The sequence below is a fragment of the Bradysia coprophila genome, assembly GCF_014529535.1.
Source record: "Bradysia coprophila strain Holo2 chromosome X unlocalized genomic scaffold, BU_Bcop_v1 contig_26, whole genome shotgun sequence".
NCBI lineage: Eukaryota > Metazoa > Arthropoda > Insecta > Diptera > Sciaridae > Bradysia > Bradysia coprophila.
The window spans coordinates 4120865-4148685 of record NW_023503313.1 but is presented as its reverse complement, the minus strand read 5'-3'; the positions used below and the strand labels follow the sequence as shown (position 1 = coordinate 4148685).

Sequence of the window (27821 nt, the reverse complement as noted above, 5' to 3'; positions counted from 1 at the left end):
CCACATTTTCCTATATTTTTCCAAATTTTTCAACGCAGAAAGGTGTTTACTCCTTCTTCCTTTAATATTTTTCGGTTCAACTTATTAATGTAATTTCAAAGATTTTTTGCATCATCTTTCGAACCAAAGATCTTTTATGGATATTTTCAGTTCTATTTTTCCCAAAAAACCAGCGTATAGACCACAATAACATGTTATATTCTGCAGAATATTTCCTAAATGAGTATTTTTAGAACAAAAAAGTATTACCTTTTTTGAAGGCTAGTTCCGTGGTAAGACTCATATCTGAATTCTGAACCCGAAGTGAACCGAAGTGAACCCGTTTCTGAAAATTTTGTCTCAAAACGTTTTTAAAAATTAACGTGAAAAATTACATGTGAATGTATCACGACCTTGGGGAGCTGTAAATTTCCCACCATAACCGTTCAATCGTTGACATTGGATGAAATCTACTATATTGAAACATTCTGACAGGCAGATAACTGGGCTGGGTACATAAAATTCAAACCTTTCGCGCCGAAACTGACAGACGCCATAATAATACAAAATTATGATTTACCATAATGGCCATAATGACTCAAAAATGACTTGCTCGCGAATCGCAACCAACTTCTGTCGGTTTGAATATTATTTGAATGACACATCTGAAAAATATATTGTAAGAGTTGTGAGTGTCGCACTTTTAATTGAATTAAGTTCAAGCAAAAACAAAAGTTTCGTCGTCGCGTTAATACGTTTCATTTTATTTATTTAGAGTATAAATCTAAACCAAAGCATAATATTAAGTGAAACGAAAATGAAATTATTTCTATTTGCCCTTTGTGGCTGTTTCTTGGGTATGTACAATAAGAAGAAAAAAAATCCAAGCAAAATTGTTTTTGTCTATTCCATCAATGCATTGTGATCTGGTTGGTAATCGGGTTTCTTTCTTCTTTTTTTTTGTTAAATTAAGGCGCAGCTGTTATCTTCGCATCGCCAATTAGTGAATCTAAACCGAAATTGCTAGGGGCAAAAGAATGCACCTACGGTCCGTCATACTGGTGCTCGAACATCACGTAAGTTTTCGGATTTTCCTTTGTTATAATTTATTTTCAAGTTACAATGAGCGTGATAAGGAATATCGTCTTTTGAGTGATGACTAATTGGTCGGTTGAACGAAAAATGAACTTCTCGTTTCAACTGTTTTTGTATTTTAATCGGCAAAATATTGTCATCAAAGCAGATATGTTTTGGAAACAATGTTTATATATGGCTGACTGGAGGAGGTTGCATACAAATACGTTTTGTATATATTCAGTAAACCACGAATTGATTTTTGGTTTTGTTTCAGCTCTAGTGGGTTTACTATTGAAAATAAATTTCTAATTATTAGCACATAACTGATCTTACGCTATACAATTTCTATGCCGTAACAACTCAGTTAAGACATTCGCTTTTTATATTGTTTTGTTATTGCCATAATTTACCAACACTCGAGAGCTTCTTTATTTTATTTCGATGCACCAAAAAGGCATTGCAATGAATCTGCAAAAAAAAGAAGTTATTTTGACATTCAACGATGTGTTTTAGTTCGACGGGTAATTTAGATGTTATTGTCAAAATAATTATCGTCATGCCATTTCATTTTCAAATTGAAACGCAATAGAAATACCCATCTTAAGTAAATTGTCTTGACGGACGATTTCAGCAGATCGATCATTACTTTCAAATTATATTCGCAGTCGAGAAATTTTCTTTCTGTCTCGGTGATTGTACAAAAGTCTCTTATCGACTGCTATATTGATATACTTACTATGAAAGGAAACTTAAAAAAAAACCACACAAAGGAAGTCAAAAATAAATTATCAAAACAAATGGCAACATAGTGACTACAATTTTGTGGTCACCACCCGTACATTATGAAATAAAAATTATGTTCAATAGACCCGCATAAAGAAACGTCTCGGTCCTTTTTTATGCATCGGGATTTTTATGAATCATGCTCTGAATGGAAATAATTTTTCTTTATCAAACCGACGCTAACAATGTGAGAGAGCATCGTTCTGAATTGGTTCCTAATGATAATGACTTTGTCGACGTTTTTGTTGTATTGTCTTGAATTGTGTACACAATGTGTGCACAATTTCATAGTTGCATGCCAGGAATGTTAACCAGGGTTTCTAATATAACTTTATCGATTATTCACAGTCATAGTGACTCAAATACGTCTCAATGTAATGAACTTTTGCAAGTAAATTTTTCTGCTCAGTGACGGAGAAAATTTCCGAAATTTTAGAAAATTTAGACCACTTTTCAGTCTAACAAATTAAGCTGTCAAACGGCCGCCTTTTTCCTTTTCGTATTGAATTCAGTCAAAATTTGATTATTTTACGACCTCTCAGAAAATTGATTTCCGTCCATGGTCCATAGAATAAGTCGATTTAAGTTGAATAGACTGACATGTTTTACTGATCTGCAGAGAGATAAAAGAACGGACATGTTATCACCAATTGGGAATTTAGCTTGAGTTTGTGTTGTTGTCCGTTATCGCTGAATTGGTTTATTGATTCTTTTACTTTCGTATTTGATCTACAAAGCCAGAGTTGATTTATGGACTAACTAACCAATAGGGCGTATCGAATTTTGAGAATTTTAAGGGCCGCGATAGCCTGTGTGCGGAAAACGTAGATCATTGAAAACTAAGTCCAGGCATATGGATGATGGATCCGAAGGTGCCCGGGAAGAAGTCCCCCCGGACGACTTTAACTTTCAAATGGTCATAACTCGGAAAGTTGAGAGTATTTCTGAAAACAATGTTCTAGCAGGATGTAGAGCGTTAAAAACTCTACAAAACTGCCAAAGAAACCGATGGTCCAAAAGGTGTGTCTGTCGAGGTTTTCTAACATCGAAAGTTCGAGATTTTGGTTTTTGACTTTTATTTCCTGAGAGACAAATTATTAACTTTAGCTTTTGGCATGAGGTTGTAGAGGAGGTCGAGTACTACCAGTACACTAGGCATTGTCCCGGTCGGCGATCCATCCGAAACCACTTTTTCAACATTTTTGAATGGACTTTTTAAGTGTACCCACGTCGCCCACGAAGCCAATGTAACAGACAATGTAACCGGTGTTGCTGAGTCGAGGTAACCTTGGCCAGTAAGTGCACATAATATTCCATAACAGTAGCTGAACTCTTTTACAAAATATTTAAGAATTCGGTGTAGCACATTTTGTACTACAAAATCTGAGAAAGTGAAATTTGTGAGAAAAACAACAAATAATCGTTTTAATTAGTTATTTGACCCACGAACAGTAGTAAGAAGTCGATTTCGTTGCAAATACACATTTTTCGATATTTTTACAAAAGGTTGAACTTCGTGGTATACCGTGTCAATATAATGTGCTACATCGAGATCCCAAATATTTTGTAAAAGAGTTCAGCTACTGTTATGGAATATTATGTGCACTTACTGGCCAAGGTTACCTCGACTCAGCAACACCGGTTACAGTGTCTGCACTGGCTTCGTGGGCGACGTGGATACACTTAAAAAGTTCATTCATTAATGTTGAAAAAGTGGTTTCGGATGGATCGCCGACCGGGACAATGCCTAGTGTACTGGTAGTACTCGACCTCCTCTACAACCTCACGCCAAAAGCTAAACTTAATAATTTGTCTCTCAGGAAATAAAAGTCAAAAACGAAAATGTCGAACTTTCGATGTTAGAAAACCTCGACAGACACACCTTTTGGACCATCGGTTTCTTTGGCAGTTTTGTAGAGTTTTTAACGCTCTACATCCTGCTAGAACATTGTTTTCAGAAATACTCTCAACTTTCCGAGTTATGACCATTTGAAAGTTAAAGTCGTCCGGGGGGACTTCTTCCCGGGCACCTTCGGATCCATCAACCATATGCCTGGAATTAGTTTTCAATGATCTACGTTTTCCGCACACAGGCTATCGCGGCCCCTAAAATTCTAAAAATTCGATACGCCCTACTAACCAACCGTACGATTGTTCGTTGTAACATTTGATTCCAAAGTACATGTCAGATGAAAATAGTCGAATGTCTTATGTGTCGATGATCTATTTAGGATACCTCCATGGTCAGCTTTCCATTGACCGACGCATACCTGACCAGGGAATCTACGAATGAATCAGTTACGATCATAACCGCTCTTCTTCTCGGAACTCCTTGCTAAGCTCTACAAATTGTGCGATGCAATGTTTGTTTTGTGCAACGCTTTAAACTTTGAGGAAGAAACATACGAAAGATATTTCCGACTACTGAAATTATTGGTTCGTCACGAATCATATAAAGGTGTGTGAGTAAATGTTTCTGCCTCGTCTTTCATGAGAGAGCGCTTGCATTTATTACAAAATCAATCGAAATGCATCGAAGATTTTCCTGCTGACAAAAGGAATTTAAACAAAATTTCGTAGTTAGTCGAAAATACATTTTGTTTGCGCTAGGAGTTGAGAACCAACGGGTTTAGGTAGTCAAAAAGGGTCAAAGGTTATCAACAATATTTACCAAAGTTTTGATGTAAACAATTTCATTTACTTATTCGATTCGCTCGTATTTTTGTAACATTTTATCAATGCTACCGGTTTGTTGTTTGCGTGATCATAGTGTAAGAGTAACGACACACGAATAGTTTTGCCATTTTCTTCAGATATCGTTCGAAATCCGTGAATATGATTAAAATGAATTGATTTATTGACCATTTAGCCGTTTTATCGACAAAGCAAAATACACTCATGAATATGAGTAACGCTGTGGCACAGCGAAGGTGAAATATGAGATTATAATGACTGCAGTTTAATACAATAAAATGTCAACGCGCATTCCAATTGGGCTTCGTTTCCTCTATATTGCTGCGACAAACTTTACCGCTTACCGCATACATACGACAATGGTAGAACCTGAGTTGTAATTTGATTCGAACTGACGAAATCATAAATTTAATTAAATTTCCTTTCACACGAATGTGCACAAATGATTCAGACTTTGGTTCTGTCTCGATATTGACCTTCATCTTTCACAAAATTAGCATACAATTTGAAATGAATGCGAAAAGATTGAAATTCTGCTTTGTAATGAAGTGATGTTCGGTGTAGTTCTGATAACTTTCAGAGACTTTAATTGAATGTCTTTATTCGATCAAACAATTCTGTTCTATTATTCGATGGATCGTCTGATTTGTGCGAATCGAAGTGGGGTGCCAATATACTCTGTGTACAACGTTTCCCTCGACTAATTCTGGCTTACTCTTTTGTTACAGGAACGCCAAACATTGTAATGCCGTCAAACATTGCATCCAAACTGTCTGGGAAACTCACACAGTTCCCGAAGACACTGATTCAATCTGTAAGATTTGTTTAGATATGGTTGGTCAAGCACGCGATCAACTTGAAAGCAATGAGACACAAGAGGATCTGAAGGCCGTATTTGAAGGTTCCTGTAATCTTATTCCGTTGAAGCCAATACGCAAAGAATGCGATAAGCTGGTTGATGATTTCATTCCGGAATTGGTTGAGGCCCTTGCTTCACAAATGAATCCACAGGCTGTGTGCACCGTTGCCGGATTGTGCAACAATGCGGCTATCGATAAAATGTTGGAAGAAACGAGAGACGAGGTCGTAGAGGCTGTTCCGACATCGACAAAGAAACTTTCATGCGAACAGTGCAACAGCGTTGACTCGTTGATTTCACAAAAATTCCATGGAAAAAGCCGTGACGACGTGCTCGACTCATTATTGGGAGTATGCGGTAAATTGTCCTCGTTTTCTGATGCATGCGCCAACATTGTGCTGGTTTATTTCAACGAGATTTACAACGAATTGAACAAGAGCTTCAATTCTGGTTCTCTATGCCACATGGCTGGAGTCTGTGCCGACAATTATCATCAGCACGCGGAAGCGGTCGAAATTCGTCCCAGGTCGGATGTTGGATTTGTTGCTGTCAGTGATGATATTCCGTGCGAATTGTGCGAACAATTAGTACGTCATTTGAGGTAAAAATTAATTTTTAAAAATTGGAATTTCATATCGATCGTACTGACTGTTGTGTGACTCTATTTCTCACAGAGATCTTCTCATTGCTAACACAACCGAAACGGAATTCAAGTCAGTCCTAGAAGGTCTTTGCAAACAAACCAAAGGTTTCAAAACCGAATGTCTGAGCATAGTTGATGAATACTACGACGTCATCTACAACACCTTGGTGAAAGATCTAAATGAGAAAGAGGCTTGCTGCTTAATGGAAATCTGTCCGAGAGGATTAGGAGACTCGTTGACCGGAGTAAGTTCTGATTGATCACAGTTGACGATTTCAAATTACATTTTTCGTTCTTGCCTGTAGACCCTGTTCATGCCACTATTGCCAGTTGATTCTGCACAACAAGTCGAGGTAGCAATTACTGCAAGACCAAAGAAATTCCTCCTCGGCGAAGGTGAGCCATCCTTCAGTGCAAAAGAAGTTCAAAGCTTCCAATTACCCATTGACACCCTATTGATGGCACCGAATCCAGAGCTGTTGGTCGAAGGTGGTGACTGGTGTCCCATGTGCGAATACTTCTTACATTTCGTTCAGGAGACCATGGCTTCACCAAAGAATGAGGTAAATTGTGAAAATAATTGTGTTGAGGATGGAGTGGACAATAACGAGAGTTAACCTTCGTTCCGTAGGAAAATATCAAGAAAGCCGTTGCTGAAGCATGCGACAAATTGCCGAAAGCGATTACGGAAACATGTCACAGTTTCGTTCAAAGTTATGGTGATGCGCTGATCGCCCTTCTGATCCAAGAAATCGACCCGAAGGACATTTGTCCCAGACTGTACATGTGTCCGAAAAATTCCGGCGACGTTGAAGTGTTTGCACCCGAACCCATTGACGTTACTATTAATGCCCAGAATTCCGGTTCCGAAAAATGTCCATTGTGTTTGTTCGCTGTTCAGGAGGCAGTGACACTGTTGAAAGACGATAAATCGACTGTAAGTGACTGTGCAACAAGATTTCGGCCACATTTGCTCAATTAATCGAATTCCAGGAAAACATCAAGCGTACATTGAAGGGATTGTGCTCACATTTGACCAATAAATTGCAGCCGGAATGTAATGACTTCGTTGACACGTACACCGCTGAGCTATTGAAAATGTTAGCCGATGATTTCACGCCACAACAAATTTGCGTTTACTTGAAACTGTGCACCGATTCCAAGCTGACCTTTGTTCCGATCACAGGCGGAGATATTGGTAAGTCTTACTTTTTGGTCGTAGTGTTTGTGGGATGGTTACTCATATGAGGTCAGATTGTAAACTGTGACGAATCATCTCACTATATTACACACTCAATGACATTGAGCCAATGTGTTGCATAATTTTGATCTCATTGACCTGGTGACCTGTTTACACAGAGACGAACGAAATTCCCGATTACACATACAATGGCCAACCCATCAAAACCAAAGAGGTTGAATACGTCGCCACACCGAACTGTATACTGTGCGAACAGATTGTGAAGGAGATCGAGAAAAATATCCACAACAAAAACTCGAAGGTAAAATTGTCCCCCCAAATACCCATCCTCGTAATCATTCGCTCACATTTTGCAACTGCGAATTCATTTAACAGGAGGATATCAAACGAGCTCTGCAACATGCTTGTGACAGACTACACAAACTGAAGAACAAGTGCAGCCAAATCATCACGAAATACGGCGATCAAATCATTGATCTGATGCTGAAGGAAATGACACCGAAAGCCATTTGCAGTGAATTGGGCATGTGCTTTGCCGAGGATAATTTACTGGTCGACGAGGCGTTGCAAGTATCCGTTGTAGCAATTCCATCGAAAATTGAACAGGGCACAGCCGTTGGACAAGTGTCCGATTCGCCGTCGTGTGTGATTTGTGAATATGTAATGACCCAATTGGAAACCGAATTGAAAGACAAAGAAACTCAAACGGAAATTGAGAACACCGTTCGCAACATCTGCAAAAAGCTACCGAAAACTGTTAGCGACAAATGTACCAAATTTGTCGACGACTATGGTTCGTTGATCATCACTCTGCTTGCAACCAGTCCGCCAAAACAGCTTTGCATTGAGATGCATTTGTGTACCGCTCCGAAGATCGTCGAGAGCAAAGGTAATTTCCAAAATAGAGATTGGAATGCGGGCGGTCAATTCTAACCGTTCCGTTTAATTCCAGTTGAAGTGATTGAATGTGCCATATGCCATGCATCGACCCAAACTTTAGCGAAAATATTGGACGATCCAACTTATGAGCATGACGTGGAGCATCTTGTGGAGAAAATCTGTACAAAATTACCCGGAAAATACTACGATCGAGTAAGTGCACACTCATCCCCAATGGATGACCACTTTCCTCGGTGTTCATTTGAGTCAGTCATTATAAAAGAAACCATTTTTTCGATTTCCAGTGCATCACCCTGGTTGAATCATATGGACAGAGTATGATTAACATTATAACTAAAGGTGAACTTCAAACAGTTTGTTCACAAATTGGCATGTGTTTCCCAGATGAATATCAGTCATTCGTGCAAATCGAACACACCGACGGTGAGTAACTTATTTATTATTCCCATTCGGGTAACGGTGCACTCGTATTTACAATGTTTTCAACAACAAAAAACAAATGTTTTAAATTGTAAAGACGTTGATGCTGCAGAACAGATATTTTGTTTCGTTGACTCATTCACCCAAATGTGAATTTTTTTCCTTTAATTATTATCAGCTAAACCAGCGACCGACAAAAAGTCACACTTGTTGGGTGATTCTAAATGTACATATGGTCCATCGTACTGGTGTTCTCATGTCGATAATGCCAAAGATTGTGATGTAAGTAGAAAGATTTACGAATTCCATGTTGCCGTATCTAATTTGAGTCATTATTTCTCAACTGAACTTTAAATATTCTTTTTTTTTTTAAATAGGCAACTAAGTATTGCGAGACGAATGGTTGGTTAACCAATCTGTAAATTCCATCAGTGTCTTAAATATGGCTCAGTTATATTGGCTGAAATATTTCTTCTTTTCTTTTTTTAAATCAAATATATTTAAACGAAATTAGTGAAAAGATAAATCATTTTCTTCTCTTTTCATATATTTTTCGTACATTTTTATGGTCTTTTTTTTAAATTAATTTTTTTTTTCGTTCCGTTTCCATTAAACTGTTGTGTAAAGTGAATAATATTGTAGAAGTAGGAAATCTTAACTATAATAAAAATGAATGACTAAAGATGATAGATAACATCAAAATGAATTATTTTGATGTTGAAGACAATGGCTGTTTCAATAAAGTTTTTTTTTAAAGAAATGACGGACATGTTGAAGTTTTTCTGATTTCGTTTTATTAACAATAAATTGTCACTCAACAGGCACTACTCACCCAGAAGTCGTTACAATTTTTGAAGTCGTTACAATTTTTGAAGTCGTTACACTCTTAGAAGTCGTTACACTCTTAGAAGTCGTTACACTCTTAGAAGTCGTTACACTCTTAGAAGACGTTACACTCTTAGAAGTCGTTACACTCTTAGAAGTCGTTACACTCTTAGAAGGCGTCAGTCACACTCTCTGAAGTCGTCACACTCTGAGACGTCGTTACATTCTTAGAAGTAGTTTCACTCCCAGTAGCCGTTACATTCCCAGAAGCCATTACACTCCCAGAAGCCTTTACACTCCCAGAAGCCTTTACACTCCCAGAAGTCGTTACAATCTTAGAAGTCGTCAAATCCTAGCAGCAGTTACACTCCCAGAAGCCATTACGCTACCAGAAGTCGAAAGTCTTACGGATAGGTCCCAAGAAAGAAAACTGCACAGATTGTTTCCCTTCTGTGATAGGGATGCGTACGCGCACTGTGCGAACGATGGCTATGGAAACAATTTCAGAGGAAAAAGCGCCGCGAATGAAATATTAGATATCTTAGATCACTATAATTTGACATCATTTTGATGTACCTGCAGTAAGACCTGTCACATACGGCTATTCATCTGTTTCAACAAAAATAATAACAATCTCTGGCTAATATGGTTCTTTATATAGTAAAATGCATGTTAACATATTGAAGTACAAGATTTGAAATCAACCATTTAAAAATACGTTGACAGATTAAAGTAATAGACCCGATAATAATCCTGGTCAAATGTTTGCCGTCTGTAACAGGTTAAATACTGTATTTAGAACTAGGGCTGGACTAGTTCGAAAGAAACCTTAGGATATGAAGAGAATTTGTAAAAAGCCATTCGTTGTCATTCATTTATCTGTTTAGTGGTGTTCAAGAGTAAACGTTTATCACGTTGTTAATGGTTTTCTCTCAAAATAAAAATACTTTTGGCTGATTTTTTGAACTTTTCCATCACCATGGTACACATTCAATAGTGTTGTAATAGTAATAGCCCTAACACATGCTAGAAAATCCTTTTAGCATAAGTTAGGAACAACGTTTTTCCTAAATTTTCCTAATGTGAACACTAAGGGCTAGAATTTTCAGCGGTAACCAAACAAACAAACTCGTTCGAGCATCATTTACATTATATTTAATTTAACTTCAAATAAATTAATTTTAATAAAAACTAAGAGAGCACACATCGAATTCACAAGAATGGAAATTTATAGGGCCGCTCCGTGTACGTTATGCCCAATTTGTAATAGCCCAAACCGAATGTTTTCTCCGGTGATTTGGTCCTTGTTTCATGCGAAAATGGTCGCGGTCTAGCTGGCTTGACTATCGGTCGTTGTCGTTTCAGATCTCGTATACTTGCACTCTGCTGTTCAATTTTTTCATCTTCCATTGCTTTGATAAATTGGTGATATTTTGCTTTGTCTGCTGGATCTTTGCTGGTTCGGAGTTTTTGTTCGAGTACTCGATCGTAATGCTTTTTCACGTCGTCGTTGTACAATTTAATTTGTTCTTGAGTAGCTGCGGATTTTGTTGTCGATTTCTCGGTGGTATAGGAATAAGAGTGCGGTAGGTGTTGATGGTGGAAATTTTTCAGTGGTCGTGGGAAAGAGTGTAACTGCAAATCGGCAACAGCGAGATCCGTTTTGAGTTTGTCATGGATCGGATACTTGTTGGGCCGATGTGATAGCTTATTCAAATCGTACTTTCCGATCGTTTTGAAATAGCCAGATCCGTCGGAATTTTCAACTTTCTTTGCCGTAACATCACTGCTGAACAGATTCTTTGAGTCGAAATTATGATCCGTTATTTGAATGCTGTGACCGCTGTTGTCTGCATATTGCGAATGATCAATTTTGTATGTTGTCTCAATGAAACGTGACGGAGATTTCAATTCACCATCAGCTATGCTGCCGAAATTCAACTCTTTGAAATGTTGTTGAACTTCATCGGATGTAGTGAAGTTTTTCGTTTGTTCAATTTCGTTAACGAATACAAATTCGTTTTTCGTTAAGATACGACCGGGTTCATGCAATTTACTGCGAGGAGATGATGTTGGTATAATTTGAACCCGTTGTGTGGGCGTATATTTTGTTGTCGGGTTATTTGTCGTCGAGAACGTCGATCGTCGTCTATAGCTACCGCGTGGAGTTGTATGTTTTACTGCCGTCTGAAAGATGGATAAGAAAAATATTTTTGAATTTAATTAGTTGCTCGCGAATTCTAGTGAATTCTTAAAAAAAAAAAATCCTCTGTGGCTGCATACTTTCATATTAAGGGTGGTGCAATGACGTTCACATATTTTTCCAGATTATTGACTCTCCATCAGACTTACAAAACAATCTTGACAATTCTTGAACACCGCAAATGGAATGCAGACGTCATCATTGCACGACCCCCAACAATAGACCTATCGCATTGGAGCGGATTAGACTAGCTATAGCTAGCTTTCAACGTAAAAAATTTCTATGTCAAACCTCTACTTTCTTGCTTTGACTAGTCGTACGGTTCAGTTTAGTGCTGGCTGCTTCACGTAGTCCAAAAGTCGGATAATTGATGTACTGGCCATCATCGCTGTACTGGTGCACATCTTCGTCATATTCATAAGCAGGATCATACGATTGGGCGGCTACAAATTGTACGCTGATGAATATGATAACAACGCACGAAATAGTTGCCTGCGAAACAATAACAGATAAATGTGTCTCAATTTAAATCCGTTTAATTTTATGATTTTCTTTCGATTGAAACCAAAACCACTTGTACCATTTAATCTCTAAAATCGTCCGTACTCTTCAATCTTTGCGAATAAAATGTAACTCGACTCATTCTCACTAATCAATGAGTCGTTTGCAGTAAGATCGAAATAAATTATAATTATGAAAATTGGCTGGTTTTACACGTTTTATTCATAAAGATACCAAACGGTATGTAATAAGTGGTGGTATCAAATCGAGAGTGTTCAACTATAAACAGCCAATTAGCACAAATACATTTAAGATTCCACTCTTGAACAGCTGGATATTAATTCGTATTTACAATGGTAACAATAAAACAATTGCTTTATCGTATGAATGTTCTTTGACATTGAACTAGGAGTTTTTGTTCAGAAACCTTGGAGCGATCAGCTGAAAAAAAATACGGTTAACGTTTTTGTGATACTTAACCAGACAAATTAATTGCCTTCGGGTGATGAGTGAGATTGGTAATTTATGTTTTTCTTCTAATAAATGGATGGAATCAAATTTCAGGAAATCTTAATATTTGTCGATTGTAGTTATAATGTAGATTCGATTGTTGATAACTGAATACAGCAATAAAATTTAGAATATGTGTTCTATTATTCAATTAGAAAATGTACTTATAGAAACAAATACTACCGCAAGCGATGCTGACAAACCAACAATAACAGGATCCTCAAATTGAGGAATTGAATTTTACAGCATGCACAAACTTAATATGCTTGTTGAGGCTAGGTGCGAAAATAAGTTTCTTTGATAGGGAAGCCGAACATAAGACAGAAGTGGTATGCGATGGGAAAGGATAAGCCTAAAAAAAATTCTTACCCTAGTTGTCGGAAGTTCACTTGAGCAAAAATCGAATCATTTTCTATTTGAATCTAAGAATTTTCAAGTTCAGGATCCATTCAATTTTTTATAGTCGGCTAACTTTGACGACTCACCAAAAATACCATTTTGACAAATTTTTACCGTTTTTTTTCTGTTGCATTGAACCAGGCATGAGCGCCGCCGAAAATAAGCCGCCGATCAAGCCACCGCCGGCCATTTTTGAGCAAGCCGCGCCGCAGCCGAGCCGGTGCCAAAAACACGGCTCAAGCCGGCTTGAAACGGCTGGAAAATGAAATAAAGATTTCGAAAGGTGAATGGGTGAAATAATTTTGAAAACCGAGATTCCTGTTGATCCTAAGCAGCTCAAGTACTTTTTGAATTTTTTTTTCAAAATTAAGAAAATTTTGAAAATTTTCTTGAATTTTCATGAATTTTCCAGAATGGTATATTACGTCCTCGCTTCTAAGTTTGTTGTTTTGGCAAGTATGACCTTTGCGGAACGAGCCGAAGGCGCACAATCAGTTAATTCACAAATTTGAGAAAACTTTATCGATCTTTGCGAATTTTCTCGATTTTTTTTCTTTTCAATTTTTACTTGATTTTCGTGAGCTTTCGATTTCTTCTCGAAAACCATTTTCTTAATGAGTTAAATGAGTGTACTGGAGCATGATTTTCCATTTAGTTCAAGTTTTGAGGCAATAAAACTTGACGTGTTAGTGAACCTTAGACTTAGAGACTTGCTTGTAACAAGACCAGTTCCACTTGCACTTTGAACAACCTAATCTACCTACATTTTCGCTTTCCGTACAATTTCATTTTCATGCTTACTAGTTCATTTTCCATGAATGTTTTTAGTCCATTTATCTAAACGTTTTTATTTTAAAAAAAAGTTAAAAGGAACCTCCAGCCGAGCCGTTTTAAGCCGGCTCAAGCCGACTTTTTCGCCGCCGCTCAGAAATTTTTTTCGGCTAGCCGCCGCCGAGGTTTCTCCGTCGGCGCTCATGCCTGCATTGAACTCTAATTCCAAACAAAACATTTTTATAATTTATTTCGATGCCGAACGTTATTTAAAGCAATTTGGCATTATAGCATGCATCGAAATTTTGCACAAATGATTTTTAATTCGGGAAAGTATCTCGTGAAAAGTTAAGAAAACAATCAAAGTCAGAAACCTTTTCAACAGCGCCCCCTCATTTTTATTCAGTCAACGCCCTTCAAGCATGAGTGGTACTCTAAATAGGGTACTGAAACGAAACTTGACAGTGTGTCACACAATTGTAAAACACTGTAAAAAACCATTTCATACAAAATAGTACTCTAATTTGGCAGCTATCGACTATGATCACTTTTGCGACCATCTACATACTAGGTCCCACCTTTTTGGGCGGGTCGGGTCCCTTGACTGATAATTTTCCCAAAATAATGTTGTCTTTTGCTGGTTGGTAATGTTGGTAAACTTCATAGTCAATCAGATTAGACTTTTATAGATATCTTAATTTATTTTCATTGATTTTTTCATCTGGTTAAGAATGGACAATTTCTGTAGTCCAAGCAAATGACAATATTTTGACCTTAAACATCATCACATTTAGGATCTAAAAAATCTCAAATTACTCATAAATTTATTTCTTTTGTAATAAGCAAAATATCACGACTCGCTGTCTAATTTTGCAATAAATAACCGCGACTCGTGTGAATTACAACCCTCGCTTCGCTCGGGCTGCAAACTTCACACTCGTCCGAGTTGTCTAATGTTCGATTTGCTTTGGCCGCAAACTTCTCGTTCGTCCGAGCTGTCTAACGATACGATACCGCAACTCGTGTGAATTACGACCCTCTCTTCGCTCGGGCCGCTAACATCACACACGTCAGAGTTGTCTAATATTATATTTGCTCTGATCGCAAACTTGCTCGTCCGAGTTGTCTAATGTGACAATAAGATACCGCGACTCGTGTGAATTACGACCCTCGCTTCGATCGGGCCGCAAACATCACACTCGTCGGAGTTGTCTAATGTTAGATTTGCTTGACTTTTTTCATTATATGTAATTTTGGGTGCCGCTTGTTAATTATCAAATATAAAATTTCAATTATCAATTATCAAATACCAATTATCGAATATCATTTATAATGTTCATTTAATACATTGCATTTCTATTTTCTGGGATAACTTCCGAAGCGGTGATCCCATATAGCTCATCGTCGAAGTTGACCTTACAAATGTCAAATGTATAATTTTAAGAACCTAAATTGTTCACTATTTTCTGCCAGTCAAGGGAATAACACATTAGATTATCAATTATCAACAGTGAAGGGAATTATCAATTATATCAATTATCAGTGGTGTATTATCAATTATCAACAGAGTAAAATCCTGTTTTTCTGGAATAATTTCCAGGGCTTTATCCCGACATGGCTCATCTTCGAACTTAACCTCAGGAATTTCATTCCTCGTCGATTAAAAAAAAATCATCAAAATCGGTTATGAATTACTCAAGTTATCGTGATGACAAAGAAAAATAGGTTACAAACAATTACGTTTTTGATAACATTTCATACATTGTGTGGTAACAAACATTTTAGGGTATTTTCTGGCGTAAGACCCTTGACTTTCAGTCAAGGGAATAAAAGTATCGAAATATTTATCAAAGATTCATCCTTTATCATTCAGTGCACTTTTATTTCCGGTATCTGCGGATGACTTTCTTTCGAAAAAAAAATCTGCGAACGTTGTATTACGAAGATTGATCAGATATTTGAATGGATAAATCACTTACAGCATTCAAACGGATTCTGTACTGTGTCGCAGAATTATTCTAAATCTATGAGAGCAGTTACAAGCACCATAAATTCTCTGGTATCTCATTCCCGAGTATAAAACTGCTAGGACCTGCTAAACAGGGTATATAACCACCCTATTTCGTCCGTCTAATGTGAATGAAAAAAGGGCGTTCCATACCTTGTTTCAATACATGCCTTAGCTAGTTTTATACTTGGCAGTTTCGAAACTTTCAGTCATTTAGAATATTTACAAGGCAAAATCTACTGGGTATTTCGGCTTTAAGCTTTGATTAGACGGTTTTGATACTGAATACAGAATTTATTTATGAGGAATTCAATCTTGTCTGGTCTGTGTTCATATTTTCAATTTGATGAGAGAAAAAATCCTTTTTAATGGGACATCTGGAAGATCTCAAGCGTATTGAAAATAGGTAATTACTTGTACCATCCTATTATCATGCAACAAACAAATGTAACATGAGAGACACGATAATACAATATCTCGGTATACATATCTCAATTTCAATTTTAAAATAAACATTCACATTCGTGAGGCTCTACACACATTTCGCAGTTGTAAGCTTACATAATTCAATCATGAATTTTTTCATTTATTACATTTCGGAATACAGGAAATCTATTTTTGCGAAATTAATCAAACTTATTAATTTAACCAGAAAAAAAAGCAGTAACCGCAATTCACATCACACACAAACATTCAATACATCTACCTTGCACACATTGCACTAAATACAACAACAATGTAAACATCAATTAAGATCAACGTGCAATTTCTTTTTCACTTTCACGGTCATTGGAAAATATTGTTCATACTCCCAACGAAAGTAACATTGTCAATTCAAGTTTGATCCACTCATCTCTAGATTATACCATTAAACGAAACCGTCGTAATAATTTTCATTTCTATACTTTCACACTGTGCGTAAATTTATGATCACCATTGCCATCATCAATTATTATATTATAGTGTCGATTCATGTAACATAATCGCCTTCCATCGTCTTCAATTTTCGATTTTATTGTTATACCACAACATTTTTTGGACTGTTACACAAAAGAATTTATTTTTCGTTCAAATCATAATTTTTTCTATTATATCACATGATATAACTCAGACCGACCAAACAGTAATGAGATCAAGAAGACTTATTGAAAATTTATTTACAAAAAAAAATTAAAGGAAATAAATACATTTCATCAATTCATGGTAAATACACACGCGCCAGTCACAATATTACCCAGCCAAATAACCATATATTCACATTGTAAACAAACACAAAATCTTGAATGACCATCATCATCACTTTCTTTTATAATTTCTGTATAATCTTTTTCTTATTATTTGATGATCACCTTTTTTTTGTTGCCGTTGGTGTTGATGAAAAACATTAAAACCTAACATGCGTTAACCAGCAGACCGCACACAATCGCGAACTTATGTTTTTTTCCATCTTTCCTTAATTTCATTCACAACAAAAATTTAATTTTATTTATTTAATTAAACAATTCAACGGCTACAACATACACATCGTACATAAAATTCGCGTAAAATTTTGAATTAATTAATTAAATCAAAATTGCATCCCAGACAAACCATGGTAATTCGAAAAATTTTAATTTTTTTTTTTTATTGAAATTAGAAGTTAGAGTTGCTTTAGCTCACCAATTTAAGTTTTATCATATCCGATCCGCTTGTTACAATCTGCACTCTATGACTACCAGCAGAGATTCGTTTTACCAGAGTTATATAGACTGACGACTGAATGGTATGATTTCGCTTTGGATTTAGTCAAAATATATACCATGCACACTTGTATGGCATATAAATAATAATATGAGACGGACGATGTGTAATATTTTGATTTTTTTTTTATTTTTATCTTTTTGTTTCGTTAATAAAAAGTACTCGGCACTGTGGCTGAATACCAGAAATTAATCTATTTTGACTGGTATGAGGAAGCCCGAAATTATTAAATGCAGATCAATCAGACGAAAGGCGTTTTGTGTACTAATTGTTTTTGTTTATGTTGTTTTTTTTTGTCTCATAAGAGCTGTGCCCATTCCAATTCTAAACATTTTTACTCAAAATTGAGAGGAAAAGCGAACTTTTCTTCAAGGTCGACGAAACTTTGACACAAATTTTTGAATTACCTTACCTTAAATACCTTACTTGGCAATGGAACAAACAAAGGAAATTACGTATTGTGTCTCGGCCTCGCCTCGGATCGATAAATTTCACACAAGAAATACCTTTCCGTCATGTGAGTAAAATATCTTACTTAGCAAGGGGACAGATGATGCAAATTGCATATTTTATCTCGGCCTCGCCTCGGATCGGTAAATTTCACACAATAAATACCTTTCCGTCAATTGACTTAAAGACCTTACTTGGCAATGGGACAAATGAAGGAAATTGCGATTTGTGTCTTGTCCTCGCCTCGGATCGGTAAATTTCACACAATAAATACCTTTCCGTCAATTGACTTAAATACCTTACTTGGCAATGGGACAGATGATGCAAATTGCATATTTTATCTCGGCCTCGCCTCGGATCGGTAAATTTCACACAATAAATACCTTTCCGTCAATTGACTTAAATACCTTACTTGGCAATGGGACAAATGAAGGAAATTGCGATTTGTGTCTTGTCCTCGCCTCGGATCGGTAAATTTCACACAAGAAATACCTTTCCATCAATTGTCCCATTGTGGTAAGTAAAGCTCTAATTTTAAAGATCCGAAGTGACTCATAATAATTAAGTTATAACAGGAATCCTGTAATTGTAAATACCAAGTCACTGCAGATTACGCGCATACAGGTTCCATCTATGGTAGTAATATTTATTAAGCGATAATAATGATATCGTCTTTTAACCGCCTTTCGCAAACGTTCAATGAAATCGAAATCAAATCGAAACGTTACCGGTTCGATGTGAAACCGAAATGTTGATTTTGATGATTGTTACAGTATTCAATTCAACGGAACCAGTCTCCTTGGACGATCACAAAATCCGCAAACCCACAACACGTCACCAATTAAATCAATTGAGAATAGAAAATTGAAAATGCTGCTTGAACTGAACACGGTACATTGAAAATCTTTTGTATTTTTATGTGTAAAGTAAAATAAATGTCCCCCTGTTGGCCATCAAAGAGAAAGTGTTTTCAGGCATGCGCAAACGGAAATCTGGTTAGTTATTGTGTGTACAGTTTGCTCCCTTGTAAAAATAATACGTTCTTCTAGTACCAAAAAACGGAGTGTTGTAAAAGTGCATCCTGAACTGTTTAATGCCAATTTTAAGTGAAATATTAACAAACGAAATCTATAAAATCAATATCGGAAACCATAGCCGTTTCTCTGGCAATCTGTAATCTGTACCAATAACCGCACACTGGATTTAGAAACTACCATTTTTCGCATTGTTCTTTTCACTGGTTCAATGGTGTTTATACTCGAAGCGACACAATTAATATTTGCGAAAACATATTGATTACTGGCTGTTACATTAAATAAGCAGAATACTCTATGAACTCTGTTGGCCCGGCAATGTCCTGTGTATTGCAGAAATTCTACCCAGCTTCGGTATAATGCCGCAATGAATGAACCCAAAAAAAATGCATTGAAATAATCGTCAACGTATGCTGGTAAAATCGATTTTTCCGACTATGGGTGTACTCGCAGTGTTTGCAGCGCACAATGATTGAGTGTAGTGTACCGTTTTATTTTTGCGGGAAGTAGCGATCTTTGTCTACCGTTTACAGTGCAAATATTTATTGAATTTGTGTTCCATTATTCAATTAGAAAATGTGTTCCGTCGGTTTGTCTTTCGTATAAATACAAAAAAGTTTAGACAAAAAATACTATCGCAAGCGATGTTGACAAACCAACAACAACAAGATCCTCAAAGTGAGGAATTGAACTTTACAGCATTCACAGACTTATGTCGATTTTGCTCGTTGAGACTAGGTGCAAAAATAAATTTATTCGATAAAGAAGCCGAACACAGACAGTTACTGTTTAAAGTCAGAACTTTCTTGCCAACAGCGGTACAGTTGTTTTCACATAACAACAGCTGAATGTAATATCCTTTATCATTCGGTGCACTTTTGATTTTCAGATATCTAAAGACGACTTTCTTCCGAAAAAAATCTGTGAACGTTGTGTTTCGAAGATTGATCAGATATTTGAATGGAGAAACACCTGCATTCAAACGGATACTGTGCTACGGAATTATGCTGAATCTATGAGAGCAGTTACAGCCACCATAAATTTTCAGGTATTTCATTTTCAAACTTCCAATTGTCGGTGTTTCGACTTCAAGCTTTGACGGAATAAAAGCGAAATAAGTTCGAAAAGAAATGGCCATTTTCTGATTGAAAACCTTTAATTTTGTAATTGGTTTTCATGTAAAGGACGGTACTGTTAACATGGATAAAATGACTGCAGCTCAAAAGAATGCATATCTAGAAGCACATATGGCTGTTCAGCAGCACATGCAACAGGCAACTATTCTTTATACTAAACAACATCATCAACAACAACAACAACAAAACATTCAACGAACAGATGGCCAGGGCAATTCAAATCTGCCCAATCAGCAATCACACCAATCGCCACCTACTCTTAGTTCTAATCAGCATTATGCTAATACAATTAAGGTATTCCGCCGGGCGGTAAAGAGAACTGAGTTAAAGCTGACTTTCGCTGTTGCAGGTGCCTCAAATTAGTTCATCTAGCTCGGGTGGAGCAGATAGTACATTTACTGTACCCGACGATGTCGGCATGGGATATGAGGGTGGTGTACGCGTACTGCAAAGTTTAGGCAATTGGACACCCGATATCCCGTCCAATGTTCCACGGCCTAATTTAATTCCATTCACAGAACCATATGTTGAGGGTGGTTCTATGCATCCGGCGAGTAGATTAAAGGCACTTCAACAAGTGCAGCAAGCGTCACAAGGAATAAGAAAGGTATCACAGGCGAAAAGTGAGTTGGTTGGGATTAAGTTTCGTGTGCATTTAGCCTTCCAATTCTGAGATTTATTTTTACGTTTTCAGCGCACAAAGCTTTTGAGTGTACTGTTTGTGGGAAAGGCTTAGCTAGGAAGGACAAACTTACCATTCACATGCGAATTCACACCGGTAATCTCATCAAATTCAATGCACTTATTTATGCGACCAGTTGATTCTTATGCAACGAAACATTTTCTGTTTAAAATGTTGAATGTTTCGTGAATGGAATCATTATGCTTCGTGAAGTTCGTAAGTAAGCCAATTTCGTAAACTTGTGACATTTCGTCCATATATTTTATGTCAAAAGTTTACGAAATTGGCTTATTTACGAACTTCGCGAATCAGAATGGAATTGACTAACTAACACATAAAACAATTAAATTTGCATCAACGAAATTGAACGATCGCGTAAAGGTCCAAACGTTTCGGACAAACGTTCATTCAAGTTGGAGTTTTGTGGGACGCTTTTGAGCTGAATTCTTTTTGGAAATTTTGATTGTTTTGTGAATGAAAATAAGATTACAAAAAAAATTAGGAATTATCCACAGCTCTGCTCCTAGCATAAACTTAAGAACCCACAGATTCTGACTGCTGTCATATTGTTTGAAATTTTTGTCGCACACATATGGCACACGCTGGCCTGTAGAGGTGCCACAACGTTATTTCTTCGTGAAATAACTTCACTCTCGTAATGTCATTGCAATGAAGTTGGTCGCTGACATTAGTAATTTTATGATGAAATGTACTACAAATGTAATAGAACTTTACATAAATCTTTTACAATCGAGCCTTAGTTTTCCAACAGCATTTCACCATACCAAGACTGTCAAATTTGTGGGTCTTGATTTTGTAGATTCTGTAAAAAAAACGAAATTTTGCTAATTTCAGTGAAATGATAACAGATGGCGTTGCTGCCTAATTCCTTAATTTTTGTTAGAGTATATAGAAAATTGAATGATAATTAATTCTTTCCTTTTAAATGGTGTTAAGGAGAGAAACCGTATATCTGCGAGGTACTTTATACAAGACAAACAATTTATTCCACAATCTACAGCCATTTATGCTTTGTTTAGGTGTGCAATAAGGCATTCGCTCGTCGGGACAAACTTGTGATACATATGAACAAATTTAAGCATGTCACTCCAACCAACATAGCTCCGTTGGGCAAGCGATTGAATTATTTGAAAAAGGAAGAAAACAATGAAAATACTAAGCAGCCTATAGATCATCAGATGATCCAGCAAACGCCCAGCTCCATAACACACAATATCGTTCACACCCAAACGCATCATCAATCGTCTTCGTCGATAGCACACCTAACCATACCGCAAACACATCAACAATTATCATGGTCCTGTGAATTATGTGGACGAATGTTTTCCACGCGCGAGGAGTGGTCGGTTCATGCGAAAAGTCATTTAGAGGTATGCATACGTTTAGTGGCTGTCTGTTGTCTGCGTACTTGTGTTTGTTTTAAAAGTGCATGTCTTAAAAATGTAGAGTTGTGAACTATATGTTAAAAAAAATTGATCGCAGAATGAGTCTATAAACCTCTGAAAAGACGAACTACATAAACACCAGTACCACTGTACCCATTGGAAAGATGTTAACAAGACAATGTTATTGTCTTATGTCTACCCTGGACAAAAGACGTAGTAGATTTATCGATAACATTGCGATACGCTTGCTGTTTTTAAAGGGTTCAGTAAGGTTTTGAGTGTTTCAATTTTATAATCATTCTATTCTTGTGTCGAGTGCTGTTTGATGAACGAATCACCGCAACAAACACATTTTCAGATAATTATTTCCTTTGCCATCTCAAATTCATTTTTTCGATTAGACATTTTACTGGAGTGCTAGTCGTATTACCATGTTTCAGTTGAAAAACTTTGCGGTCCAACATTTTAGGTTAAAAATGAACATCTGCTATTTCTCCTTAAGTTCACTAAATGTCTGGTCCAGCCCATAACCTGATTACGGTGTAGCAGTACACCAAATTCTTCTAATACACACACTAAATTTCGATCTAAGCTTGCATCTAAAGTTTACCGCAACGTTCGGAAGTGGTCAATCGTTTTCAAAACAGTTCGAGTTCGAAAAATGAGTGTAACATGACCTGAATCAGGCTTTATTCAAAGCAATTCGACTGCGACCAGGTTACCTAAAACTTTTCAAATTTTTAGGTTAATCTGGCAGGCGGTCACGTAAGCAAAGCTTAAAGGGAACATTTTCCGAGCTTTAAGCGCTTAAGCACGTCCATATAGAGCAAAATATGTGGTCACGGGTCAAATGTTTTCAACGGCATGTATATGAATTCACAAGAAGCTAAAACATCACAGTATTATGATTAGCTTTCTTATTCTATAGCAACAATTTTGTTTGAGTGTTTTGCCGTAATGATTTGTACAATTTTTTCTAACAATCAGTATTGACATCAGGAAAAGATAAATGGATCCATGACCAATAATCCAGGCATTGGCACGAAAGCCGAAATTATTGATAGCAAAGATTCCAGTAGCTTGATTATGCAAAATCAAAGCATGTCCAATCAACAACAACAACAGCAGCAGCAGCAGCAACAACACCATCAACAACAACAACAACAAAATGCTATGCTCAGTACAACCGGTGTACCGCAACAGCAACAATCGCAACAGTCACAGGTACGCATTTCAATTAATGAACCAATGTAAAGCTGCAAAATTTGACGAAATTCGTATCAACCCGTCCCAGGTGCAGTCGACACCGACCAATTACTTTCAATCGCAAAACACTCAGCACATTGTGCCGTACAATACGTCAAATTACTGCTTTATGTGTCGCCAAGATTTTGTGTCGCGATCAGAATTCATGGTGCATATACGAAGTCATTTCATCGATGGAAAAATGGGCGTAGGAGACTTATCGGCAGCGGATATGTTGGCTAGAACCTTGATGGATAACACACAAGGATTGTGTACGTAAATTAATGTGGCAATGAATGGCCAACCGAATGGGGAAATAGTTTTTGTTGGAAAACTATTTCGATCAGAGGGATGGGCGACATATGCAGTCATTTTTGTTAGCATATTATATGGACGGAGAAAATTAATGCAATGAAAAGACTCTCGAGCTTCCCTAGTTACGGTCAATCTTGATCTGTTAACCTCAACGTGATGTTGTTACCTATATTCAAATAATTTAGTTGATCCAAGTTTTCTAACAAGCTTCCAAGTTTCCACGGTGCGTCTACATGATAAAGTTGTTGTCAACAGTAACTGTGCAACTTAAAAGCGTTTACAACATTCACATAATTTCACAAAGTGTCTAAGACTCTCAATATTAAACTCTTTCTCGATGAAGAGCTTTTGCGTCTGCATAATACCGTACGAGTAACGTGAATGTATATATTGAGGCGCTTAACCACTTTGTTGTAATTGTAAAATCGTTGGCTGTTGAGTAAATATTGTGAAGCATACATTCAGGCAATATCGAACGCAAACAACATTCGAATATGCGATAGGGCATTTTCGCTATACACTCGACTGAAAATTCACGCTGTAATTCAGATTTTAAATTTTGGGTGAATCAGTATATGAAGAAATGATTAAGTGTGAATTCACAGTAATTCCGTTTTGCCTCCGTGTATATGACAGTTGGCATTTCATACAATAGGGCACATTGAAAACGGACGACTCTGAGGCCACCTGATATACGACGCTGCGTTTAACACGTGAAATTTTGAATTTTCAACGGACTTACGATGTGAATTGTTAAAGACTCATAATGTTCCATCTACTAATGCGCCAGACGCTCCGACATTAGTAAAATTTCATCGAACGTTCTCCATCAGCTTCGAATCATTTTTCAAAACTATGTTTAATTGATTGACCGAGAGCCTGCATAGAGGTGCATATCCGTTCCTCGTACAGCTACAATGTGAAACCCATACGCTACACGAAATGAAGACATTGGTCCGGGTATGTCGTGTGAGACAATTTAAAAAATTCAACAAAAATGTCAACTTTCTACAAAATGTGATATCTTGGGACATAACTGCCGTATAATTTGAATAAAAACGTTTATCAAAAGATAGACTAAAAGAGAACGGCAGATAAGCTAGACGTATCCTCGTACCTCTTTTCATAGTTAGATAAATTTCATAATTTATGGCACATGTTTCGAATCGTTGCACGATTTTCACGTTCAACAGATGACACCACTTTCTATGTTGAAAGAAATTAAATATCGGACATAAGTATGTTCGATTTATTTCCGCTATGCGTCGCACCCTTTGTTTCAATTCGCCAATAAAAAATGTGTTTATGAGGATCACACACATTAATGTCGTTTCACTGGGAATCAACTTCTGTGTCTGTTTCCCAAAAAAGTCCCTAGGTAGTTATGGAAACGCACTACTCCATTCTACCGATCCTTTGTGAATTTCTATTGGTTGAAGTGATCGCGTGACAAACTTCATACAATCCGGAATAGCGAAACGTAAAAAATTTGATATTTTTTTTGCAATAATTTTTTTGACTTGGACCATATGAACACGATCTGCTTCTCTAAAATATAACATCTCTGAGCCTACATATCGAAACGAACGAATGAAAAAAGAAATAAATGAATTAATAAATGTGATTCCACAAAATGAATAAAAGAATTATTTGATTTAGTTGTACATTTTTAAAATTAAAAGTCAAATTATTGTATGTACAATAAAAATGAAAAAAAAAAATGTTTCTACCTATACATAATATTTACATATAAACAAACACAAAAACAAATAATAAAGGATCATTAGTAATATTGTAAGACAAACTCTGGTTTTATTATTGTAATCAGCAACCGCCGGTGTAATCAAAAAAACAAAAACACAACAAAAAGGACCACATGATGACTCATTTAACTCTTTTGTATTAAAGATGAGTACATAGTTCGTGAAAAATGCATGCAAAAGCTTGCCCGATGCGCTATTTGCTTTTTGGCACTCCTCTAACCAAACGAGCCATCAGAACAGTCGGAGCGTTTGCTGCGACTGAGGCCCGTACAAACCCGTATATCTATTGCGTACGTGACCCTAGTGCGTCTGTCACCCTACTTTGACATTATTATGTAATGTGTACATCTTACAAATTGCGCATAGCGCAATTACGAAACCCCGTACGACGTTCCTTTCAAATGAAACAAAAATTTCAAATCGCCCTATAAATACACAAAGGGCCTAGTATCGGCCTGAGTCCGAGGACCGAAATTTAATTTTTTTTCAACTACATTCTATTCGGCCTTTGATTACCTTCCAAATGAAACAAAAATTACGAAAAACGAATGAAATTTACTCGAGTTCTATGTAAAATACACATAGGGCCCTAGTAGCATTTCACTTCTAAGGCCCTAACTCACGGTCCACTCACCCGATTTTTTTTTCCTGGATTGGTATTGACAATACCTATCATTTGCTGTGTCATTTACATTTCCATCGTTTATTTTGCCATAAATATCACCAAAAGACCTTAAATCACTTAGGTGGCCCTAACTCACGAAGGGACGACCGGAATATGCCCATCTTCGAACTTAGCCTCACTATTTCGACTATCTTTCAGGGAAAAAAATTTTTGAAATCGGATTTGATTTACTCAAGATATCGACGTGACGGACAGACAGACAGACGGATAGACGGATAGACGGACAGACAAAATTTTTATTGCAGATTCAACATCTATAAACATAGGCAAACACTTTGCCCTTACAGTCTGCTTCGAATTCCATCAATTACACACGGCATCGTAATCCTATAAGCCCCTTTGTACTTCGTACGGGGCTAAAAAGTTTATTTAGGCACCTGCTTTATTCTGGTCCGACGCTATTTAATGGCCTTCCGCCAACGATCAGAAATTCACTTACCCTCAATCAATTTTGTCGTTCGTTGAAAGCGTATTTACTGACGCGACTCGATTCTAATTAAATTAAATCAGCTGTAAACGAAAATCACGATCGAATAAAGAGCAAATATCACTTCTATCTGTTTAAGAATTTAATATGAAGATTTAAGATACAACCATCACCTCATGGTACTTTTCGCCTTGCTAGCTGTCCTTGTTGTCTAGATTTATATCAACTTTATTAATTTGATTTTATGTTAAACTGTTGTAGCTCCTTAGAATTGTAACGCATACTGGAGCTACGCTGTGTGTTTAATGTTAGAAGTTTTTTCTTGGAAATAAATGAAATTGAAATTGAAATTGAAAATTGAACCTTTTTCAGCCTTTCGTCCGATGCGTCTTTTGGTAGCCAGTCCGGCCCTGACTACAAGTTAAATTTATCCTATCAAAAAAAGTAGTGTCAGAACTACAATAGCCCAATTCCCGTCAATATTTCACGGAGCTGGTAAGTTTTATTTTATTTAAACACCGAAAGTGTGCCTAAAATTTGAATTTTAAGTGAACGATTCGATGAAAAAGTTCCTTATATGAAAATGATGCTGCGTTAGAAAGTATTACGCACTTTCCATTTTGAATTTTGACCGCACTTACTTAATTATAAAATTCGGTTAAATTATTGATCGTTAATTTATCGATCGTTAAATTTGTTTTAGCTCTGAGCCGCGCAGACAAGAATTTTTGTTCAAACTTTTAGATCAGGACATCACTAGGCTCGCGATTTTTTTTTAAAGTGTCAATTTATGGATGAAATCAAAGAGTCTTATAAGTAAATATTGTTCCACACACGCTATGATAAATGATTTCACGACAGAGTAAAGTTAACCAGGCAGGAGCGCTGATTTGACTAGGGACCTGAATAGTAGCCCTATATTTTTGGCGAATAAATTTTTTCAATTTATGTCAGTGTTCATCTGACTTCATTTTCATCTAGTGTATTAGGTCCCTTATTTGACGTTTCGAAAATGATTCGCTCCTGCCCGGTTTATTTAACTCTGCCGTGATGATTTCTTATCTAAGCTGAGTTGCTGCACTACGAATTAAAAAGATTTCTCACAGTAGACATTTCCAACATTTCTTTCCGGTTTCTGCACTGCACATAAATACGTTAATACATG

At 36.7% G+C, this 27821-nt stretch overlaps 3 protein-coding genes across 7 annotated transcripts; 2 read left to right on the top strand and 1 right to left on the bottom strand.

Moving 5' to 3' along the window:
- The first annotated feature begins 624 nt into the window (after nucleotides 1–624).
- Nucleotides 625–9312, top strand: LOC119069326 (prosaposin). The gene is made up of 13 exons (XM_037173384.1): nucleotides 625–836; nucleotides 953–1055; nucleotides 5262–5993; nucleotides 6067–6280; nucleotides 6341–6598; nucleotides 6667–6972; nucleotides 7029–7233; nucleotides 7395–7537; nucleotides 7612–8125; nucleotides 8189–8328; nucleotides 8421–8559; nucleotides 8735–8838; nucleotides 8934–9312. The coding sequence occupies exons 1-13, from the start codon at nucleotides 797–799 to the stop codon at nucleotides 8976–8978; spliced, it is 2943 nt and encodes a 980-aa protein (XP_037029279.1). The 5' UTR covers nucleotides 625–796; the 3' UTR covers nucleotides 8979–9312.
- Nucleotides 9313–10515: 1203 nt separating this feature from the next.
- LOC119069328 lies at nucleotides 10516–17537 on the bottom strand. 3 transcript variants are annotated; one of them, XM_037173390.1, is made up of 3 exons: nucleotides 17433–17537; nucleotides 11876–12076; nucleotides 10516–11568 (listed from the first exon to the last, which is right to left on the bottom strand). In XM_037173390.1, exons 1-3 carry the CDS (start codon nucleotides 17448–17450, stop codon nucleotides 10594–10596), a joined length of 1194 nt encoding a protein of 397 aa, XP_037029285.1. In that variant the 5' UTR covers nucleotides 17451–17537; the 3' UTR covers nucleotides 10516–10593. The 3 variants fall into 3 exon arrangements, with proteins under 3 accessions (XP_037029285.1, XP_037029284.1, XP_037029286.1); XM_037173389.1 differs by lacking the exon at nucleotides 17433–17537 and adding an exon at nucleotides 17123–17300; XM_037173391.1 differs by lacking the exon at nucleotides 17433–17537 and adding an exon at nucleotides 12165–12643.
- A 1323-nt stretch (nucleotides 17538–18860) lies between these two features.
- On the top strand, nucleotides 18861–25380 carry LOC119069327 (probable serine/threonine-protein kinase yakA). 3 transcript variants are annotated; one of them, XM_037173386.1, is made up of 9 exons: nucleotides 18865–19815; nucleotides 19887–20045; nucleotides 20182–20427; nucleotides 20483–20756; nucleotides 20828–20911; nucleotides 21773–21795; nucleotides 21856–22206; nucleotides 23221–23429; nucleotides 23509–25380. In XM_037173386.1, exons 1-9 carry the CDS (start codon nucleotides 19642–19644, stop codon nucleotides 23744–23746), a joined length of 1758 nt encoding a protein of 585 aa, XP_037029281.1. In that variant the 5' UTR covers nucleotides 18865–19641; the 3' UTR covers nucleotides 23747–25380. The 3 variants fall into 3 exon arrangements, with proteins under 3 accessions (XP_037029283.1, XP_037029281.1, XP_037029280.1); XM_037173385.1 differs by having other exon boundaries at nucleotides 18869–19815; nucleotides 23221–23445; nucleotides 23516–25380; XM_037173388.1 differs by lacking the exon at nucleotides 23509–25380 and having other exon boundaries at nucleotides 18861–19815; nucleotides 23209–23363.
- The last annotated feature ends 2441 nt before the right edge of the window (nucleotides 25381–27821 follow it).